Source organism: Bubalus bubalis, chromosome 1 (genome assembly GCF_019923935.1).
Source record: "Bubalus bubalis isolate 160015118507 breed Murrah chromosome 1, NDDB_SH_1, whole genome shotgun sequence".
NCBI classification, from domain to species: Eukaryota; Metazoa; Chordata; class Mammalia; order Artiodactyla; family Bovidae; genus Bubalus; species Bubalus bubalis.
In genome coordinates, this window is record NC_059157.1 from 122,944,904 (window position 1) to 122,969,126 (window position 24,223).

A 24,223-nucleotide genomic window follows, 5' to 3' on the forward strand; every position below is an offset into this window, starting at 1 on the left:
ACCCTGATGCTAGGAGGGATTGGGGGCAGGAGGAGAAGGGGACGACAGAGGATGAGATGGCTGGATGGCATCATTGACTTAATGGACATGGGTTTGGGTAAACTCCAGGAGTTGGTGATGGACAGGGAGGCCTGGCATGCTACGATTTATGGGGTCGCAAAGAGTATGACACAAATGAGTGACTGAACTGAACTGATGTGTGCCAACACCTGCACACCTCCAGTCTCTGATCCTCTAGTCACCCACACTCTGTACCCTATCATCACTTCAGCAAGGCCAACAGGTTAGAATATATTACAGTTTTCCTTAAAGTGACCTCAACTCAACTGTTTATCTATTCCCATATTCCTTTTGCTTGCTGGGCTTCAGCTAAATTAAACTATCCCTCCTCCCATGATGCAATTCACCAAATTTGGGTCTACATTTACATCAAGGAGTCTCAAACTGATAGTGGATACATATGTTCTGTGGGTCCAGGGAATTTAAAAAAACAATAGTTTGCATTATGCTAGTGAGGCAAGTGTTCTCTCTAAGCATCACAGTATCCCATTCTCGTACACTGAATGTTTCACAGAATTAAGCCTTTAATCTAACTAACTTAAATGGTTTCTCTTCACCAAGAATACTTTCTTTTCCCTTCTTTTTCATATAGCGAATATATTTCCTGAGCTCTCAAGTAGAAATGATCATTAGAATTCCTGCTGAAATTCATATTCTGGTGCTTACCATTTCTATCTTGATAAGGTTTGTTTGTGTCTCCTGTCCCATAATAAACTGGGAGGTTTGGGAGATAAGAATGTGCTCTTTGTCTATTCATTAATTTCCCAGATTTTCTCAAGTATGACATCCACCAAATGTTAACTAGATGGCAGGAACACCAGCTACGTAATGCCTAAGAGTTATCCTTCATACAGAGTGTGATATGAATATTGGCCCTGCAGTTACAGAGCCCAGCAGTCAGTGCTGATGACTAAACTCTGGTCTGGTGTTCAATGTCTTTTCTATTTATCCCTCAATAGGTATGATCATTTAGATCATTTATAATCTAGTTCATTAATTTCATATCTGTCTCCCCTGCCAACTCCATGTTATAGGTAGTAATAGACTCAACAATTTTTTTCCCAGCTCTTTTATTAATCCTGTACTCAGAGCAAAATATCTTGAACTTAGTAAATAATTGGTAAATTACTGATGAATTGATAAGAACATAAGCTTAAAAAATTTTGTCATTTTGCCAAGGTAAAGATTCTTATGAACTGTCTTTACAATTGAAAAAACAAACAGGTGTGCAATCTTGTTTAATAACATGTTACTAATAAAGATGTGTAGCCAACCAGTTAAGAAATATATTTAATTACTTCTTCTAAAGTATTACATTCTACCTTTTATTTTTCAAGTGATATAACCCAGAAGAGCTTTCTACATGTTTACAGATGAATCACAGCTAGATATATCTATTTTAAAGTAGAGACTGGCTTACGTGTTTTTTTCTCTATCATTATGACTGTGTCCCCTTGGGCAAGTCACTCTACCTACACTTGGAGCCCAAATTCCCTCATCCATAAAAATATGTTTTTTCTGAAACACTGAATTCTACCAGTGTTTCTCAAACAGCAGAATCAACTGGAGGGCTTATTGAAAGATTATTGCCCGCCCTCTCCTAGTTTCTGATTTAATAGATCTAGAGTAGAACCCAGGAATTTGCATTTCTTAATAAGCTCTTAAGTAAGGTTGATGCTGCTGACCTGAGACCACACTTGAAGAACCACTGAATTAAAATGTTTGAGAGTCCTAGGAGCTCTGACTTCATTATCATGCTGCAATTCAAACCCAGGTATATCGAAGTGCATAGTTTTAGCTAGTAGACTGGCAAAAGGAATATTTTATTTTCTTAGGATTACTGAATGGCAGCCAAATAACTAAAATAATATTAATATTTAATAATTAAAGTGAAATGTTTTCTTGGAATTCTTCAGTTTTTAAAAGAAATATGCTTCAACATTTGATTTTAACTTAAAGAAAACTTTATCCAGTTTCAAGTAGAAAAGGATGGTCTAGACAGATTTTACAGAATGCCAGCCTATCTTCAAATATTACCTTCTTTTTATGTAAATACAAGAATACAAATCTAAGCAAATTTATTTTTTTCCCTGTATCAGTAATTGCTCTACTTAAAATGAATAATTTCTGGTTGCAAGATTATCACATTCAAGAGTGTAATAGCAAAAACTACCACCCATGAAAACCCATAGCATGCAAGGTATTCTGCCGACTGCTTTATAAGACTGAAAGACTGTCTTCTCTCAATTCTCTAAATAGCTTTTCTACAGTATGTTACCAACAGCATCATCTTCATTTCACAGCTGGGGAAACTGAGGCTCAGAAACATACCAGATTTAACCAAAATCACCCACAGTGAATGACAGAATTGGATTCAAATGCAGGCAGTCATATACCTGCAGAGCTATAGCTCTTAATATATGTCTAATAGTAGAAGGAGAGGCAGGTTTAGAAAAACAGAAAACTGGGTTAGCCCTGACTCTTCCACAAACTCTAATGGAAACGTTGGAGGAGCCAATAGTAATCAACTTGGATCTTCGCTTTTCTATCTAGTAGAAGAAGGCTGGACTAGGACTAGATCGTATCTAAACTTCCTAAATTCAATAAACTAGATTATTTCAAGTTTTATAGATTAAAACTAAATTAAATAAACTGGTGACCAAAAGCAGGACAAGTGACTAATACAATGGGTGTTGTTTCAAACAAATCAGATTCTCCTTAAGCCAGCATGCTAGGATTTCAACCTGATTGGTTTTTAAGAGGATGCAAGGTCAGAATCAGTTCCAGTGTTTCTGCTGAAATCCCTTTTTGTTTATCTGCCCTCTTCAACTTTGTCATCTTGAATGCATACACACTGAGCACAGTGTCTTAAGTAACATTGCTGAGGTTACACCAAAGACAGGTGTTAGGGGAACTATTTCCCCCTGGGCTATCATTTCCAGCTCTCTCTCCTGCAAAACCAAGGGAGGGGAGAGCAGGAAAAAGGTTTCTTTTCAGATTAAACACAGCAACTACAAACACTTTCCCCTAGGCAATAAATTCTCTGCCAGTGCATGCTGCAGTTTACCCAAACACCAAAGCAAAAAGCAAACAGCCCCTTTTGTAATGGAGGAGTTGTCACCTGTCAAGTGATGTTTGTGAGTTTCTAGAGAAGAGAGAAAAAGAAAACCCTTTCCCTTATTTTATTAAGCAGACTGTTTGTTCAAGGTTTGAAATGCATACTTGGGTTTAAGGTAAAGTCTCTGGCTTGGCACTCTTAAACAAAGTAATGCCTTCCGATTGGTTACACGGTACAAAGAACAGAACAGAAAAACAGTCTGCTCTTCAGGGGACACATGAATTTAGTCTAAACTGAGTGATTATTGAGCCACCTCATAAGCAACATGAGTACCTGCAAACCCATTTTCCAAAAATTAGAGTGCTTTTGCTATACAGAATATATGTTCTTGTTTGTTTCATTTGTGTTCATAGAACTAATACATAAAAGCTCTGTTGTTCAGTTGATCAGTCATGTCAGAATCTTTGCAGCCCCATGGACTGCAGCATGCCAGGCTTCCTTGTCCTTCACCATCCTAGAGTTTGCTCAGACTCATGTCCATCGAGTCGGTGATGCCATCCTACCATCTCATCCCCTGCCATCCCCTTCTCCTCCTGCCTTCAATCTTTCCCAGTATCAGGGTCTCTTCCAATGAGTTTGCATCAGGTGGCCAAAGTACTGGAGCTTCAGCTTCAGCATCAATCCTTCCAATGAAGATTCAGGACTGATTTCCTTTAGAATCAACTGACTTGATCTCCTTGTTGCCAAGGGACTCTCAAAAGTCTTCTCTAGCACCATAGTTCAAAATCATCAATTCTTTGGCACTCAGCCTTTTTTATTTTCCAGCTCTCACATCTGTACATGACTACTGGAAAAATCACAGCTTTGACTAGATGGACCTTTGTTGGCAAAGTAATGTCTCTGCTTTTTAATATGCTGTCTAGGTTGGTCATACCTTTTCTTCCAAAGAGCAAGCATCTTTTAATTTCATAACCGCAGTCACCATCCACAGTGATTTTGGAGCCCAAGAAAATAAAGTCTGCCACTGTTTCCATCGTTTCCCCATCTATTTGCCAAGAAGTGATGGGACCAGATGCCATGATCTTTGTTTTTTGAATGTTGAGTTTTAAGCCACCTTTTTCATTCTACTCTTTCATTTTTATCAAAAGGCTCTTTAATTCCTCTTTACTTTCTGCCATAAAGGTGGTATCATCTGTGTATCTGAGATTATTGATAGTTTTCCCTGCAACCTTGATTCCAGCTCATGCTTCATCAAGCCCAGAATTTTGCATGATATACTCTGCATGTAAGTTAAATAAGCAGGATGACAATATCCCATCCTGACATACTCCTTCCCTAATTTGGAACCAGTCCATTGTTCCATGTCCAATTCTAACTATTGTTTCTTGACCTGCATACAGATTTCTCAGGAGGCAGGTAAGGTGATCTGGTATTCCCATCTTTTTAAGAATTTTCCACAGTTTATTCTGATCCACACAGTCAAAGGCTTTAGCATAGTCAATGAAGCAGATGCTTTTCTGGAATTCTCTAGCTTTTTCTATGATCCAACAGATGCTGGCAATTTGATCTCTGGTTCAACTGCCTTTTCTAATTCCGGTTTGAACATCTGGAAGTTCTTGGTTCACATATTATTGAAGCCTAGCTTGAAGAATTTTGATCATTACCTTGCTAGCATGTGAAATGCGGAGAAGGCAATGGCACCCCACTCCAGTACTCTTGCCTTGAAAATCCCATGGACGGAGGAGCCTGGTAGGCTGCAGTCCATGGGGTCGCGAAGAGTCAGACACAACTATGCAACTTCACTTTCACTTTTTACTTTCATGCATTGGAGAAGGAAATGGCAACCCACTCCAGTGTTCTTGCCTGGAGAATCTCAGAGACGGTGGAGCCTGGTGGGCTGCCGTCTATGGGATCATGCAGAGTCGGACATGACTGAAGCGACTTAGCAGCAGCAGTAAGGAGTAAGAGGGTTAGGGATACTAAAAGCAAGGTTTAGACATGCTGGATGGCAGAGGAAAAAATAGGCCCATAGCAATGTTCTGCGTTAATCCTAAAGTAAAGTTTATAAATATACTCTGGATATCCCTCTTTTACCACCTCTTTCCTCACACATTTCTCATTCCAATTAGGCCTACTCTTCCCACTTATAGATGCACCATTCTCTAGTATGTCTTACTTATCTCCAGGCAACACTACTATCCATTGGTACTTAAAAATGTATAAAGAGGGATTATTTCATCTTGATTTGCAAACAACTGGGGCTTCCCTCGTGGCTCAGTGGTAAAGAGTCTTTTTACCAATGCTGGAACTGTGGGTTCAATTCCTGGGTCAGAAATATCGCTGGAGAAGGAAATCGTATTCTACTTCAGTATTCTTGCCTGGGAAATCCCACAGACATAGGAGCCTGGTGGACTATAGTCCATGGTCTCATAAAGAGTCAGACACAACTCAGAGGCTAAGTAACGACAACAGAAATTCCTTTAGATGCTTGGACATATTTGCAACTTTTTAAAGAAGAGATTGTATAACCAAAATTGATTTCCACTTTATGGACAGTTTTGCACATTTGGTGTGAGTTGGGAAAAAAATTTTATTAAAAGAAATTTGATAATATGTATCCATAACTGGTGTGCATATACTTTACTCAAAAATTATACTTCTAAGCAGCAAGAACAAAAAGTGTTTTGAATACAAATATTCTTATTAAAAATCTGTGAGTAGAAAAACAGGTAAACAAATCATTACATACCTATATAATAATTTAAAATACAGTGAGTAATGTTGTTTTGAAGATTAGTAGATAAGAGATAAATGTTCACCATAGAATGCAAAGAAAAAGAAGCAGATTACAAAATTTATATATGGCATGATCCAAATATGTTTTGCAAAATCTATTTCTTCTAAGAAAACAACTGGAAAAAACACCTAAAACTTTCACAATTATTATCTTTAGGTGGGGATTCTATATACTTCTGATACTAACTTGTAAAATTCTTTTTAATTAATTAAAAATGTATTACTTGGTTCCAAATAGGAAAAGGAGTTCGTCAAGGCTGTATATTGTCACCCTGTTTATTTAACTTATATGCAGAGTACATCATGAGAAACGCTGGACTGGAAGAAACACAAGCTGGAATCAAGATTGCCGGGAGAAATATCAATAACCTCAGATATGCAGATGACACCACCCTTATGGCAGAAAGTGAAGAGGAACTAAAAAGCCTCTTGATGAAAGTGCAAGTGGAGAGTTAAAAAGTTGGCTTAAAGCTCAATATTCAGAAAACGAAGATCATGGCATCCGGTCCCATCACTTCATGGGAAATAGATGGGGAAACAGTGGAAACAGTGTCAGACTTTATTTTCTGGGGCTCCAAAATCACTGCAGATGGTGACTGCAGCCATGAAATTAAAAGATGCTTACTCTTTGGAAGGAAATTATGACCAACCTAGATAGCATATTCAAAAGCAGAGACATTACTTTGCCAACAAAGGTTCGTCTAGTCAAGGCTATGGTTTTTCCTGTGGTCATGTATGGATGTGAGAGTTGGACTGTGAAGAAGGCTTAGTGCCGATGAATTGATGCTTTTGAACTGTGGTGCTGGAGAAGACTCTTGAGAGTCCCTTGGACTGCAAGGAGATCCAACCAGTCCATTCTGAAGGAGATCAGCCCTGGGATTTCTTTGGAAGGAATGATGCTGAAGCTGAAACTCCAGTACTTTGGCCACCTCATGCGAAGAGTTGACTCATTGGAAAAGACTCTGATGCTGGGAGGGATTGGGGGCAGGAGGAGAAGGGGACGACAGAGGATGAGATGGCTGGATGGCATCACTGACTTGATGCACGTGAGTTTGGGTAAACTCCGGGAGTTGGTGATGGACAGGGAGGCCTGTGATTCATGGGGCCGCAAAGAGTCGGACATGACTGAGCGACTGATCTGATCTGATGTGATCTGATTACTTTAATAATCAAGGCAATCTTTAAATTTGTCCTTTATTATAAAATGTAATGCATATGGATCTGTCTTACAGAGTTGTTGTGAAAATCAGCAAAAATGGACAAGTAACAACAAAAATAATCATTTTTAATTGATAATATATTTATACTTCAATCAATTATAGTAAATTAATCATTCTGACTCATTGAAAAAGATTCTGACACTGAGAAAGACTGAAGGCAAAAGGAGAAGGGGTGGCAGAGGATGAAATGGTTAGACAGCATCACCAACTCAATGGACGTGAATACAAGCAAACTCCAGGAAATAGTGGAGGACAGAGGAACCTGCTGCACTGCAGTCCATGGGGTCAGAGAGTGTGGGACACTACTTAGTGACTGAACAGCAACAACATATTTATAAGCCAGGAACTATGAATAAAAACAAATCAGATAATGAAAAAACTCATAATTCTTGAAGTTGCTGATCAATATTATATCCATCCATAGAAAAGAGCAAGGAGAGGCTCATAGAGATTTTCAAGTTCACACAGCTAAGATTAGTAAAGACAGAATTCCAACTCTAGTATGTCTGATTACAAATCTTATGCTGTCTCCAGGGGATCTTCCCAACCCAGGGATTGAACCCTGGTCTCCTGCATTACAGGTAAATTCTTTACCACCTGACCCACCAGGAAAGCCCAAGAAAATTGGATTGGGTAGCCAATCCCTTCTCCAGGGGAATCTTCCTGACCTAGGGATGGAACTGGGCTCCCTTGCATTGCAGCTGAGCTACCAGGGAAGCCCCAGTGAATACTGGACTGGGTTGCCATGTTCTCCTCCAGAGGCTTTTCTGAACCCAGGGATCAAACCCTTGTCACTTATGTCTCCAGCAATGGCAGGCAGGTTCTTTACCACTAGCGCCACCTGGGAAACCCCTGTATAAATCTAAAGTAAGTAATAAATTATAAAGCCCTATATGGCATCACTGACTCGATGGACATGAGTCTAAGGGAACTCCGGGAGTTGGTGATGGACAGGGAGGCCTGGCGTTGTGCGATTCATGGGGTCACAAAGAGTCGGACACAACTGAGCGACTGATCTGATCTGATCTGATATTAAATATCAGGTAGTCAGTCATCAAAGTGAAAAATAAAAGCCATTGTTTAAATCTGCACTTAACTCTACTGGTTTTCGAGAAGACCAGAAAAGGGGGGAAAGTGAGTGGGAATGGGAAGAGGCAGGAACCTTGGAAAGGGCCAAGGGAATGTATAGGAGGAACAATAGGAGGCTGGTGGTGAGGGTGGCTCTGGAAGTCTGAAGGAGATCAAGTAGGAGGAGAATGGAAGGGAAATAGCTTGATGTGAGCTCTTGACATTAGTGTCAGACTTAGAGTTGGGTAACATGGTGCATCTCTGGTACCTAAGAGACATAGACACAGAAAATTACTGCCATTTGTATTATATAGCCTTTCTACTTTTTGAGCCAGGAGAAGATGTGTAAGGAGGAAGATTTAGAATTCTTGTGTGACTCATGTAGCAATGTACCCACCCCCTGGCAGCTTGACTGGAGTGACTTACTTAAAAATGTTTTGTTTACACAGTATGTTCTTAACATGTATAACAAATGAATTTATTAAATGAAAACAAAAATATTGGCCTATCAAAGACTATTTTGATACAATTCTATAATGTTGGAAAATAACTGCAGATGTTGTTCAAATTGAGTTATATGAGTCAATGTGTATGTGTGTGTGTTTGTGTGTTTCTGTGTGTGTGTGTGTGTGTGTGTAAAGGCAGGGAGGGAGGAAATGATGAGGGAGGTATGGAGGGAATGTTTACAAACTTTTGATCAATAAAAATTCATCAAATTAAAGTTCTGATGTGGTTTATGATTCTGCTTAGAAAATGCAAGTATTTCTTTTTCTTTGAAAAAAAATCATTCTGATGAACAAAAGGGTGCATGGAATTCTTTATTTTTTTTCTGATACTATCCAATCAGAACTATAATTTTGGTACAAAGAAAGAACAACTTCAATGATAAATATCCTGTTCAATAAAACAGACTATTCTCTTGAGTTCTTTAAAATGTGTTTGACAGTTGAAAGTAAAAATTATAATTAGCATTCAAAATATATAGATGTAATATATATGAAAACTATAACATTATGGGTAATGTTATGAAATCAATGTTATGTTGATTTTCTGCATTCTATTTGAAGTGGTAAAATATTAATTCTCAATAGGCAGTGAAAAATTATGAATAACTCAATCTCTAGAGCAATAACTAAAAACTATTCAAAGAGATAGAGCCAGAACCAAAATAGAACAATTAAAATCAAATACTAAAAACAGGTCAAATAATATAAATGGTAGCAGAAAAAGAAAAACAGAACAAAGGACAAATAAATAAACATTAGAAGAGATAAAAGATCTCAATTCAGTAATATAAATGTTCAATGGAAACAACTTAAAAAGAAGAGCAAAATAAACCCAAAGAAGCAGAAGAAAATAAAATAAGACCAAAAATAACAAAGTTAAAAGCAGAAAGACAACAGAGAATAACTAAAAAGACTAAAAGCTGAGCTGGTTCTTTGAAAGATTGATTCAACTGATAAGTCTCTAGCAAGACAGAGAAACAGAGAACACAAATTACCAATATTAGAAATGAAACAAGAGGATATTACAGAACCCACAGATGTTGAAAGGGTAATAAGGGACTACACCAAACAATTCTACATACATAAATTCAAAAACTTTGAATTTAACCAGTTCCCCCAAGGTTTACGAAAACTTAGCCAAGATCAAATAGATCATTCAATAGTCCTATAACTACTAAAGACACTAAATTTGTAATGAAAGAACTCAAAAAAAATTAAACATTCAGGCCCAGATGGTTTCAACAGAAAATTCACCAAACAATAAGAAATAACATCAGCTCTACATAATCTTTCTAAGAATATAAAGGATGCCTCTCTCAAAGCACAGATAGAAAAATCACATTGAGGTTCATGAGCAGTAGGATTGCCAAGGTGAAAATGATCACACATCATAACTAGTAATACCATCTTTCAATGTGGGCTTATCTTCACGGGCTTTAAACTACAGTTTCTATCTAGCACAGTCCAAAAATTTTAAGTATAAAGAATTCTATCTGGTTGTACTATTTTGGATATTAACAAACAATGATGCAATGAAGCTTTCATTTATGTGTATGTGTATGTATGTGTTCTTATATATACCTATATAAATGTTTTTAATCATTTCATAGAAAAATAGTCTAAAAGGGGCATTTACAGACCAAGGGATAAGTACATTGAAAATTAAATAAAAGAAAATGGGAACATTGCCATCCAAATTTATACTTCTACTAGAAGTAAAAAGACTGTTTCCCAACAATCTCACCAACACTGGATATTAATCATTTGAATTTTTGCTGATCAAATGGATGAATAAACTCATTGTTTCAACTCACAATTTTTTTTTTTATTACTAGAAAAGTTGAACATTTTATGTCTATTAAACACCTCTGAACTACTTACACTCTTTGCCAAAGGGGGAGAGTCATCTTTTTCTTATTTTTTTGATCTGAGCCAAGCAGATCTTAGTTCCCTGACCAGGGATTGAACCCATCCCTCATACAGCGCAAGAGTGGAATCCTACCCACTTGCTGTCAGGGCTTTGCAGAAATGTGGCCGAGAGGAGTTACCCTACATCCAAGGTCAGGGGCAGCGGCCCAAAGAGCAACCCCACGTCCAGGAGTGGCGGCTGCGCGGGCTCAGGAGGGCTGAGAGGAGCTACTCCACATTCAAGGTCGGCAGGGGTGGCCATGAGGAGATACCCCTTGTCCAAGGTAAGGGCAGCGGCTGCGCTTTGCTGGAGCAGCCGTGAAGAGATACCTCATGACCAGGGTAAGAGAAACCCAAGTAAGATGGTAGGTGTTGTGAGAGAGCATCAGAGGGCAGACACACTGAAATCATAATCAAGACAACTAACCAATCTGATCACACGGACCACAGCCTTGTCTAACTCAGTGAAACTAAGCCATGCCATGTGGGGCCACCCAAGATGGGAGGGTCATGGTGGAGAGGTCTGACAAAATGTGGTCCACTGGAGAAGGGAATGGCAAACCACTTCAGTATTCTTGCCTTGAGAACCCCATGAACAGTATGAAAAAGCAAAATGATAGGATACTGAAAGAGGAACTCCCCAGGTCAGTAGGTGCCCAATATGCTACTGGAGATCAGTGGAGAAATAACTCCAGAAAGAATGAAGGGATGAAGCCAAAGCAAAAACAGTACCCAGCTGTGGATGTGACTGGTGATAGAAGCAAGGTTCGATGCTGTAAAGAGCAATATTGCATAGGAACCTGGAATGTCAGGTCCATGAATCAAGGCAAATTGGAAGTGGTCAAACAAGAGATGGCAAGAGTGAACGTCGACATTCTAGGAATCAGCGAACTCAAATGGACTGGAATGGGTGAATTTAACTCAGATGATCATTATATCTACTACTGCAGGCAGGAATCCCTCAGAAGAAATAGGGTAGCCATCATGGTCAACAAAAGAGTCCGAAATGCAGTACTTGGATGCAATCTCAAAAACGACAGAATGATCTCTATTCGTTTCCAAGGCGAACCATTCAATATCACAGTAATCCAAGTCTATGCCCCAACCAATAACGCTGAAGAAGCTGAAGTTGAATGGTTCTATGAAGACCTACGAGACCTTTTAGAATTAACACCCAAAAAGATGTCCTTTTCATTATAGGGGACTGAAATGCAAAAGTAGGAATTCAAGAAACAACTGAGGTAACAGGCAAATTTGGCCTTGGAATACGGAATGAAGCAGGGCAAAGGCTAACAGAGTTTTGCCAAGAAAATGCACTGGTCATAGAAAACACCGTCTTCCAACAACACAAGAGAAGACTCTACACATGGACATCACCAGATGGTCAACACCGAAACCAGATTGATTATATTCTTTGCAGCCAAAGATGGAGACACTCTAGACAGTCAGCAAAAAACAAGACCAGGAGCTGACTGTGGCTCAGATTATGAACTCCTTATTGCCAAATTCAGACTTAAATTGAAGAAAGTAGAGAAAACCACTAGACCATTCAGGTATGACCTAAATCAAATCCCTTATGATTATACAGTGGAAGTGAGAAATAGATTTAAGGGTCTAGATCTGATAGATAGAGTGCCTGATGAACTATGAATGGAAGTTTGTGACATTGTACAGGAGACAGGATCAAAGACTATCTCCATGGAAAAGAAAAGCAAAAAAGCAAAATGGCTGTCTGGGGAGGCCCTACAAATAGCTGTGAAAAGCAGAGAAGTGAAAACCAAAGGAGAAAAGGAAAGATATAAACATCTGAATGCAGAGTTCCAAAGAATAGCAAGGAGACATAAGAAAGCCTTCCTCAGTGATCAATGCAAAGAAATAGAGGAAAACAACAGAATGGGAAAGACTAGAGATCTCTTCAAGAAAATTAGAGCTACCAAGGGAACACTTCATGCAAAGATGGGCTCGATAAAGGACAGAAATGGTATGGACCTAACAGAAGCAGAAGATATTAAGAAGAGGTGGCAAGAATACACAGAAGAACTGTACAAAAAAGAGCTTCACGACCCAGATAATCACAATGGTGTGATCACTCACCTAGAGCCAGACATCCTGGAATGTGAAGTCAAGTGGGCCTTAGAAAGCATCACTACGAACAAAGCTAGTGGAGGTGATGGAATTCCAATTGAGCTATTTCAAATCCTCAAAGATGATGCTGTGAAAGTGCTTCACTCAATATGCCAGCAAATTTGGAAAACTCAGCAGTGGCCACAGGACTGAAAAAGGTCAGTTTTCATTCCAGTCCCAAAGAAAGACAATGCCAAAGAATGCTCAAACTACCGCACAATTGCACTCATCTCACACACTAGTAAAGTACTGCTCAAAATTCTCCAAGCCAGGCTTCAGCAATACATGGACCGTGAACTTCCAGATATTCAAGCTGGTTTTAGAAAAGGCAGAGGAACCAGAAATCAAATTGCCAACATCTGCTGGATCATCGAAAAAGCAAGAGAGTTCCAGAAAAACATCTATTTCTGCTTTATTGACTATGCCAAAGCCTTTGACTGTGTGGATCACAATAAAGTGGAAAATTCTGAAAGAGATTGGAATACCAGACCACCTGACCTGCCTCTTGAGGAACCTCTATGCAGGTCAGGAAGCAACAGTTAGAACTGGACATGGAACAACAGACTGATTCCAAATAGGAAAAGGAGTACGTAAAGGCTATATATTGTCACACTGCTAATTTAACTTGTATGCAGAGAACATCATGAGAAATGCTGGGCTTGAAGAAGCATAAGCTGGAATCAAGATTGCCGGGAGAAATATGAATAACCTCAGATATGCAGAGGACACCACGCTTATGGCAGAAAGTGAAGAGGAACTCAAAAGCCTCTTGATGAAAGTGAAAGAGGAGAGTGAAAATTTTGGCTAAAGCTCAACATTCAGAAAATGAAGATAATGGCATATGGTCCCATAACTTCATGGGAAATAGATGGGGAAACAGTGGAAACAGTGTCAGACTTTATTTTTGGGGGCTCCAAAATCACTGCAGATAGTGACTGCAGCCATGAAATTAAAAGACGCTTACTCCTTGGAAGGAAAGTTATGACCAACCTAGATAGCATATTCAAAAGCGGAGATATTACTTTGCCAACAAAGGTCCGTCTAGTCAAGGCTATGGTTTTTCCAGTGGTCATGTATGGATGTGAGAGTTGGACTGTGAAGAAAGCTGAGTGCCGAAGAATTGATGCTTTTGAACTGTGGTGCTGGAGAAGACTCTTGAGAGTCCCTTGGACTGCAAGGAGATCCAACCAGTCCATTCTAAAGGAGATCAGCCCTGGGATTTCTTTGGAAGGACTGATGCTAAAGCTGAAACTCCAATACTTTGGCTACCTCATGTGAAGAGTTGACTCATTGGAAAAGATCCTGATGCTGGGAGGGATTGGGGGCAGGAGGAGAAGGGGACGACAGAGGATGAGATGGCTGGTTGGCATCACCAACTCGATGGACATGAGTTTGAGTGAACTCAGCGAGTTAGTGATAGACAGGGAGGCCTGGTGTGCTGCAATTCATGGGGTCGCAAAGAGTTGGACACGACTGAGCATCTGAACTGAACTGAAATATATATATATATATATATATATATGTACTTTTCAAAAGTTATTTTGTACATACTTGCCTTTCTGCTATATTCTGATCTTCTCAAGGCTAGAGACCATGATTTTTTCAGCTATATTACAAAGAACATAGCATATATAGGAAAGTAAATTCTAAAGAAATATTTATGGCTAGAGCTAATATATATAATCTATTTGAAATCTGATATAATATTGGGTTATAGAAGATACAGGGTAGTATGCTATGTGCTGGGGCCTGTACTTTGGTTAGTTGTTCAGGCGTGTCTGACTCTTTGCAACCCCATGGACTGTAGCCCACCAGGCTCCTCTGTTCATGGGGATTCTTTAGGCAAGAATGCTGGAGTGGGTTGCCATGCCCTTCTCCAGGTTGCTGTGGCCTATGTCTTTCCAAATACAAAAGCACTATCTGCTTTGTGGTATGTAGGGTGGAAGACTCTTCATTTATAACTGGATGCAATAATAACAATTTACAAAAATGGATGTCCTATGTATGCTATGGTCTTTTTAATACAGATGAATAAATCATGCATGTGTGCATGATAAGCCACTTCAGTTGTGTCCAACCTTTTGTGATTCTATGGACTGGGGCCTGCCAGGCTCCTCTGTCTAAGGGATTCTCCAGGCAAGAATACTGGAATGGGTTGCTATACCTTCTTCCAGGAGGTCTTCCCAACCCAGGGATTGAACCCACATCTCTTTACTTCCACTGTATTTTGGCAGGCCTGTTCTTTACCTCTAGTGTCACCTGGGAAGCCCTGGAACAAATCATGGTCTTAGATAATAATTTCTAAAAATCCCTAGGGAAAAACCCAATTCAACTAAACAGGGTTTTCTTCAAAGTACAAAGACTAAAGAAATACAAAAGTAAATGTCATATAGTTTCCCATCCATCATTCCAGGAAAACCTTTAAGTGTCGATATCAGTATCCACCTCTTAAGGACATGACAGGCATGCTTAGACAGTTGATAAACAAGGCAAAGCTGAGATATAAAGTAATACAATAGACAACAGGATGAAGAACTAAAATGGATCTTGGAAACATAGTCTAAATTATAACACTTTTTTGAGAAATCTCATTCAATTCATTTGTTAATCCAATGTATTTCATTCTTCAATGACACTAAAATCATCCTAATGAAGAGGGCACATATTCTCTGCAATTCAAGTTCTCTTTGTTCATAATAAGAGCAAAATATTATGGCTCCACTTCATGACTAGTTTTTAAGGTGAAGGTAGTTTTAAAAATCAATACAAATGTGATGACATTCTCAATTTCAAGAGTTTTGTCCTTGATAATCTGACAAGTAATTTCATGTTCACAGATTCATATTTCTTGCATAGTGAGAAAATGTTTGGCATGGATCCCAAATGTTTTTTATTATATGCAAGAGAAAAGCAATTTATGTGCAGAGTTTTGTAACTATTTAGCTATTAACTTATATACAAAAAAGTGAAAATATGCTATCAAGTAATGGACTAAAAGAGCTTCACACCAGTTGAAACAGCTCTCAGTTTAGAAGGACAAGGAATCTCAGAGGATCTTAGTTCTTACTTTCTAAACCAGAACACCAGTTACTATTACATCCTGAGCTAGTCCACCATTTTGTCATTCATTTAGCTAAGGACTACCATTGTTATCTAGTCTTACCCATGTGGCCTCCTCATGGATGCCTATGAGGATGTCGGAATGGTCCCAAGTCAAGGGAAAACCCAGGATTCATGCAGAACTATACTTTAATAGCAATGCCTCAGTTCTTTGGAGAGAAAACAGAAAGATCACAGAGAGGCAAATGTATGTAATAAGTTCAGTCTCACTCTACTTGCACATTCCTTTCAATACAGTTGTTTCCAAATGATTTATTTTGTTTCCCATACTGGCAAAACTCCATTTCATTGTATTTTCCAGTTTTTCCTAAATCACTTCAATTCTCTGCTCCTTGCAAATGTTTCTATTCTGCTCTTATATCCTGATTTCTTGTTACCTTCAATCTGACACATTTAATTTCAAGCTCTAAGCTGCTGGTGAGTGATAGCAGCACTCTGTTTCATTATTCCTAGTTAACAGTGGTGTCCTGTGCCTGCCTCCCCAGAGGAAAGAAAGGTATGGAGACTCTCTACTGTATGGCTATCTCTTGGCTGAAGAGTGGAGGCTTTCCCATACAGGTAAACCTCAGTCTCATAGAAACAGAGGTACTCAAGAAGAAACAGGCCAAATTCTACTCAAATTCAATACCACAGAAAAAGAATAAGAAAAGATTGCATCCAATAATGTGGGCAAAATACTGACACTGCTGATGACTATGCATATCATCCTAGAAAAGGGTTTTAGCCACTTTTTCTTTTGATTTATTAAATTTAATTAATTTTTAACTATTAATTCTATCAAAACAATGATAATAATTTCTAACTCATGAAGTTCCAGAAAGGATTAAATAAAATATTAGATGTGTTAACCATCATCTGATATTGAAGCCAAGAAAATTTGTAATTCCGACATCTAAGGGGAACATTTAAATCACTTTCAAATGGAATACTCTCAGTTTCAATGAGCACCAGGATAAATGAGCATCAACAAAAATCAATTAAAAATAATCAACATCAGGCATATAGATTCATAGCCAATGCTCAGGAAAAAAATTTTGAATATAAATGAATAATCCTATCAAACTTTTCTTAAATAATAATAACCTAAAAAACAAGGCAGTCCCTTCTTAGCTAAATAAGACACTGGCTACAAGAGCAATTTTATCTATGACTTTCCTTGCCTTTCTCTCTTTCCTCCTTACCCTCTTAGAAGATCACTGTATAACTTAGCTGATTCTTCCTTAGATACTCAACTAGGTTTTCTCCAAAGTTTCCTTTAGCTCTTTTATAAAAGCACCAAAAGTAAAAGTGTTATTTGCTCAATTATGTCTGACTCTTTGTGACCCCATAAACTGTAGCCTGCCAGGACCTTCAGTCCATGGAATTCTCCAGGCAAGAATACTGGAGTAGGTAGCCATTCCCTCTCCAGGGGATCGCCCCACCACGGGGATCAAATGAGGGTCTCCTGCATTGCAGGAGGATTCTTTATCATCTGAGCCATCAGGGAAGCCCCCAAAGCACCAAAATAAACTTTAAATGACTGAATCTTTATAACTCAAATGGCAAATCTGAGTACTTTCAAACAGAAGTGGGTAAACAACGGAGGTAAAGGAGCACAACACTTTTTATACTGATCTACTATAATCAAAATGGAAGGAATACAAGAGAAGAACAGGACAGAAAGTTTTGCTGTTGTGAATGCTGAAGCAGAAAATGGTTCCCTGATTGGTGGTATTCTAGAACTTTGCTACCCAATACACTACCAACTAGCTGCACGAAACAATTTAAATTTAAATTAACTAAAGTTACAATTAAGTTCCTCGTTTGCACTAGCCATATTTCACATGCCCAAAGGATTCACATGGCTAATGGCTACTGTGTTGAACAATAGAAATATAGGACATTATAGTCATTGAAAAAAAAAATCTTTTGGACAGGGCGATCTTAAAGAGAACATTTTACCTTTTTAGATAACTTCCAAGTCTCATTTCTTATGACTTTAAAAATTCCCGAGGGCCTACTATGGGCAAAACATGGCCAAAAAAAAAAAAAAAATACTGTGCATGAGAAAATATGACACTTGTCCCCTTTAGAGATAAAGAAATAATATATAATATTAATATTATACAATAAGTCTTATGACTAAAATTATACCTAGATTGCTTCTGTAAAATAATCTCTAATTCAGACTGGTAGAGAACAGTGATATGGAATCTTTTCCTAAAGAAGGTAAGGTAAGCTTGATGCTGAGGGATGGAGAGGAAATGGCTAGATACGAGGTGGAAAAAATGAGATGTTCTCAAGGAGAAAATGTCTAATAGCAAAGGAGAAACAGCATGGTACATTAAAAAACCATGTGCTTCAGTATGTGAGAAGATAATAATAACAGGAACTGTAAATGAAAATACTTCATTCCGCATTTTAAATTAAATAACTTTGACTTGCTTTTATGAGAAACAGAAAATCCTTGCCTGGAGAGAATGTAAGAAGACACAGAGCACCAACCTAGGGAAACCTATCAGCATAAAAGGTGATATTATTCAATGAATTGGGACTATCCTAATTTCTAAATCACTGTCAAATCAGAATTTATATGTTTATAAATATTTATGCTTAATTATCATACATTCCCTGGCTTTGAATTACTTAACCTTCGATTTACCTATCAGTTTCTTTTCACTAGATCAAGGATCATTGAGAACTGAATCCATATTAAGATGGAATGGGCCAATGAAGAAGTGTATTTTTCATTTATCAATTTGGCTACAAAATATCAATGTATTTGTAAAATTACAACTTTCTGTTTTTGGCCATTTCCTTTCCTTTTTCCCCCACCTCCTCTTTTTCCAATATTAAGAAGTACAATCTATTAAAAAAGTGTACAGTGAGAATTCCAGTAAAATCTTACATTGAATCAGAAAGGCAAGGGTATACCAAAACATCTTTCATCTGTACCATTCCTTCAAATGAAGTTACCTGGTAATCGTCCCCATCTCCAAAAAGGAAAGGCATGGTACATTATAAGGCGCTCTGTTTAATCACATCAGCAGTCACTCTATGACACCCCACCCTCTTTCTCTCTTTTACTTTCTATTTTTCTACAGATTTTTGTTTGCTTTTATACAGGAAAAGTAGTAGCGCTTGTGGGATGAATGAATGATTAAAAAAAAGAAAAGAAAACACACCAGTTAGCATGATGGACTGCACAAATACAAGAAAGTTCACCTAAGTATCTCAGTAAAATGTTTTACTATCCTTAACCTGTATACTCCTTAGCTGCCTGGGAGGTGTGTACATGTAAGTTCTTACCATTTCATAACTGAGGTCTAAGGTCATGAGTGACCCAGTGGTGAAGTTAAAATAAAAAACAGAGCCTATTTTAGATATTAGCTTCTTTCCTCTTACTCTATTACCAGGTACTTGAATCTGTGTATTTGTGTAGAATTTACTTCATCCTCCTTCATTTAAAAAGGATAATTCTATAAGAAAGGCAGTTTGCCATAGAAGAAAGTGCTTTGGATACAATTCAGGACTTAACTTTGGTTCTGTCTCCACCAGCTGCAAAACACTGGGAGGAGCAATTCAGATAAAAAATGCAAGAGATTACTTCCAATCCCCTTCTCCACACCAAAGGAAACATATACATTATGCAGAGTTGAAGCATACTCAGAATCCACAGCTCTTAACTATTTCTCTGTTGACCACAATGACTCTCTTTCCAATGGCCTTGACCATTCAGAGTCACCTGCTTTTTTATGTACCATGGAAGAGGTATAACAGAGAAGTGGATAGCATGGCCCATAGATTTAAAGAGGAAGCCCATGCCACTCACCCACATGGGGTCACCCAGGTCCGAGTCCTGCATGCGAATACAGTCCATGCTAATCTCAATCTTGTTTGTTGCACCATTTTCTGATGGTTCATCCACAAAGTTCAAGTCAATGGGCTGAACTGAACAGATGGGTCTGCCATAAAGGAAAACAAAAGTGTGTTAGGTGTGGAAAGGGACTAACACACACTCATTCAGTTGGTAAAAATGAGCTCTTTTTGCTTTAAAGTTGGCAAAGCTCATTGGTTGGAGTCAGAAACCCTCAGCATGAAATCTGGCTCAAATACTTACCAGATGTGAAACCTCTGGCATTCCAAATCTAAGCTCCATTTGTAAAGTAAAAATCACTGCCCTCATCAAAGAATCACTAGGTGGAACACAGAATAGAAGGAACGAGTCAGAGATGTATCCTAATCGTATGGGTCCCCAATAGTCTGATATTGTTTAATCTTTCCCTTAATTTATTTAGGTGTCTCAGCCTAATCTTAAGGAGATAATTATCCTTTTCCTAGCAAGGTATAATGAACAATAAAATTTAGTGTTTTACTTTCTCAGAGATTATTTACAATATAAAAGTATATGAGAGTCTTTAACCCAAAGGAATGAATTTGAGTATCAGAGAGTCATTGGGGAAGTTATTTTGGGTTAGGTAGGAGAGTCCTTCTGATCCTCCAAAATTATACCACCTTGGAACAATAATAATTTTCTGGTGTTGAAAACTGAATAAATCTGTGCTGAATTTTGAACACAGAGATGCTATTGGAGAGAATAATTTTTCCCCAATAATGTCACCTGATTTTATTGATTCTAAAAACATGCCTTCATAAGCAGTACTTCAACTATCCACCACTACCTATTTATAACAGTTCACGTAAAACAGCTTTTTTGCTTATTTGATACTTACTGTTCCAGAAAATCCCAGATGTGCTGGAAAACCTCTGGACTGAGGAATTCACTTGTCTGTGTGCTCTGGGACATAGTGGATCGGTAATAACTTTCTTTCCAAGAGAAATGGGCTGGGGTTTCTACAAACCTTAAAAGGATAAAAATGAAACTAGGGTTACAGTTTCTGTATTAATGAGACAGAATATTAAAATTAAAACATAGTCAATCAAAAAGTGGAGTGAGTGAAGTTTCAAAAACATGCCGGTATACACAGCAAATTTTTCGAGTTAAGCAACTGGTATCTCTTTAAGCAGTGGCAAGGATCCCATTTTTCCATTAAAATCAGGCAATCAAGTCTTCTATCAAAGGTCTATTTCTTAACTAAAAAAGTTACACTCTGCACCTCCACTATCCAAAATCTACATCCTGCAGATTTCAAAAAGAAAATAAACATTCCCTCACTAAGTCTGACAGTGATTCTAACCTATTATTAAGCCCATTTCACAAATGTCTCAATTGATTATCTGCCCATTCAGCCTCCAGCAAGTAAAAAGAAAGATCAGAAAATAAAAAGGAGTTTAGAAATCTTAAATTTTACCCTCAGCATAATTACCCCTCTCATAACTCCATCTTAGCATCAGGCCCAGGGACAATAAATTCAAACTTTTGAATCAATTTTTTTTTTAATCACCAGGTACACATCTTAATGTATGCTTGGGTGGTTTTTAATTGGAGTGTAGAATTTTATGTCAGACCAAGGGATAAGCAAACATCTGAATATACTACAAATGAATGGTATTTCTATTTGCTTCATTTTGTTATAGGGTCCTCAAGTTTGCTTCTACTTAAAAAAAAAAAAAAAAGAAAACTTGATCCTTATACATGTGAAGGAAAACATCAGCTTTCTCAGGTGATATAGTCTCCAAATCTGCATTCTATCTGCACATCTCACCTTAAACGTATGTGATTCATTGTGATTATCAGTAGACTAATTTTACTCCAGGATGAACTTAGCTAAGCTCTTAATCATTACTGTTAGTATAATAAAGAATTAAAGAAATAGTAGGATAGTCAATCATCTTAAATTTGCAAATGAATGCTTTAAGTCTAGTTAAATAGTAGAAGATAATAACATTAGTTGATGGTTTTCAAGCTTACAGAGAGGCACATTCATTTACTAAAGTCAGATATACAGAGAACATCTATTATTTGTCAGGAAAAATGGGCACTGGAAATAAAAGTAAATAAGACTGTTTCACCCACTAAAAGGTCCTGGTAAAGAAGTTAAAACAGGGGGAAAATCTCTAATAAATGTGATAAAATGTGCATAACATTGTAAAAGTACAATGATGATATATACATCTCATCTGATAGATCAAGGAAAAAGCCTTAAATGATGAGAAGAAATTAGTCAGGCCAGATAAGGACTAAAGTTACAGAGTGAGCAGTCTGTGACGCTATTAGCCTAGTGTAAAAATTGGGGGCCGAGAATGCCAGGAGATAAAGGTGGAAAGCAACATGTTGTGACATGTTGTTTTAAAAGCTTAAATTCTTCTGGTGAATGTTGAAGAATTTTATAAGATATTTTTAAGCAAACTTTATATTTTGAAATAATTATAGTCACATACAGTTATAATAAAAAATAAAGAGCATATCCATGTACCAGTTACCCAATTTTCCCAAATGGGGAGTAACATCTTACAAAACTGTCATATAATATCACAACTAGAATATTGACATTGATATGATCTTATTCAGAAATTCTAATATTATTGTACTTTCTTTTGTATCTATGTGTGTGTATTCATTTCTATACAATTTTTTTATCATATACATAGGTTACTGTAGCCATCTCTACAGTATTAAAGGATCTGAAGCATGAGTTTGCCCCAGAACATGTCTTACATTGATAAATCCGAAAGTTGTATGGAGGAAGGATTTATGGCTTATCGGTTTATGGACAAAGTTATTTATGAGGTTGTTGTATAAGTCCAGATAGGACAGCAGGATGATAGAAGTGGGGGTGGAGAAGATGGGGACAATTTTAATAATTAGTGAAAAGATCAAATCAGATATTGTTTATATTACTGATGGAAGAATAAGGAATAGTAGAGGCAAAGATGACTTCAAGTTTCCAACCTTATTGAACTCAGTGGTTGATGATTCCATCAACTAAACTAATGAATACAGTTGGAATATCTGGCTTGGAAAGAAAGGAGAGATGATGAGTTCTATCTTAGCATGTTAAGTTTGAGGTACCAATGGGATATATTAAAAGTGTAGCACACAGTTGAATAAACCTTAACTTATGGGAGAGAAACAGGCCAGAAGTTTAGAAACAGAAATCCTCATCATAGGGTGAAAATAATCCATGAGAACAGATGCAATAACATAGGCAGAGCAGGTACAATGAGTAAGAAAGTTAACCTGATGGAGGTGGAAATAAGAGTGGACTATGAAAGTTTACAGTGTTTCTCATGGGCCCATCCAGAAAATCTGTCTATAATTAGAAGAGCATCTGAAAATCTAATATCTTTACATCAACAGAGTACATTCATTTTCTTTATTTCTTTTGGGGAAAGAATCCAGACTTGGTTTATATACTCCCAACTAGTGAGTAGAAAGGAAGTGAAAGTTAATAAATCTAATACTGACTGAAAGTTAAGATTTCACCCACAGGTGACACTTTTGAATATGTTTATGTTCCTTCAAATAAGACAGAAGGAGAAGGAAGTGGAGAAAATAAAAACAATTCCTAAGCAGTGAAAAAAATGGAGGTAAACAAATGTATGAATTATTTCAAACTCCAAAATGCACATGGACGCACAAGCACATCCCTAATATCCAAACACTTTAACACCATTATTGGTAACTGGACAGCCAGGTGAGTACTAGAAGGTAAACTCAGCAGCACGAAGTAGATTCTCAGTGATGTTCAGTGTGTGACATTTAATATGAAAATTAGTACAAGTTTTTTCTTAAAGATGGCAGAAATGTAGCTATAGTTCCTAAGAGACTGACAGTTAACATAACCTAGATCTTAAATAACAGACAGTATGGGGCTGACTCAAAAAGAAGAAAGGAGCTTAGATGGAGGTTAGACACTGTCACTCCCCTCTGAAACAGAGAAAAAATATATCATTGACTCCATAGTCACTTAGGATTTCTACTTCTTTTACTATTTCTACATGGAAGTTCTGGTTTCTCTCATGCTTAACTCTGATATTCTTTTGTTTCATATTTTCCCTTTAGTTTCTCTTTGATTTCTAAGAAGACCTTCCCTGTATCTCTGATGTTACAGCTAACCAGCTCCATCCTCTTGAAAATGCCCCTCAGTTATGTGAGCTTCAGTTTTCTTGAATGTTACATAAAGAGCATCATCTCTACTCTGCTGCCTTTCAAAAGCCTGCCCAGACCTCAGCGCTTTCCAGCCCACAGTGGATTTCCTGGTTGCTTATTTGAAATAAAATTTTTCTTTAAATATTCTTGGCCTCTTGGTGCATCTCGCAAATGCTAGCTTTTTACTTGTGTAACAAATGACAAAGAATTTTAAATAATTGAAGGCTAAGCCTAGATCTCCATCTTTGCAGTTTGATAGTTCCTCGAGGTTAGAGTGTAATGAACATGGGTATTGGAGTAAGACAGACTTGGGTTCAAATCTCAGTTTTAC

The 24,223-nt window shown here is 37.6% G+C and overlaps 1 protein-coding gene across 10 annotated transcripts in view; it reads right to left on the bottom strand.

Moving 5' to 3' along the window:
• Window positions 1-24,223, bottom strand: part of TP63 (tumor protein p63) — a 273,318-nt gene that overhangs the window by 143,195 nt on the left and 105,900 nt on the right. For 9 of the 10 annotated variants that reach the window (XM_025286582.3, XM_025286573.3, XM_025286568.3 and 6 more), the window contains exons 2-3: window positions 20,573-20,701; window positions 19,672-19,804 (exon numbers count right to left, since the gene is read on the bottom strand). In XM_025286582.3, the coding sequence (XP_025142367.1) occupies window positions 19,672-19,804; window positions 20,573-20,701 (262 nt within the window). Of the gene's footprint in view, window positions 1-19,671; window positions 19,805-19,959; window positions 20,036-20,572; window positions 20,705-24,223 lie in introns of those variants that run through there. The other variant, XM_044943632.2, reaches the window with a different exon arrangement.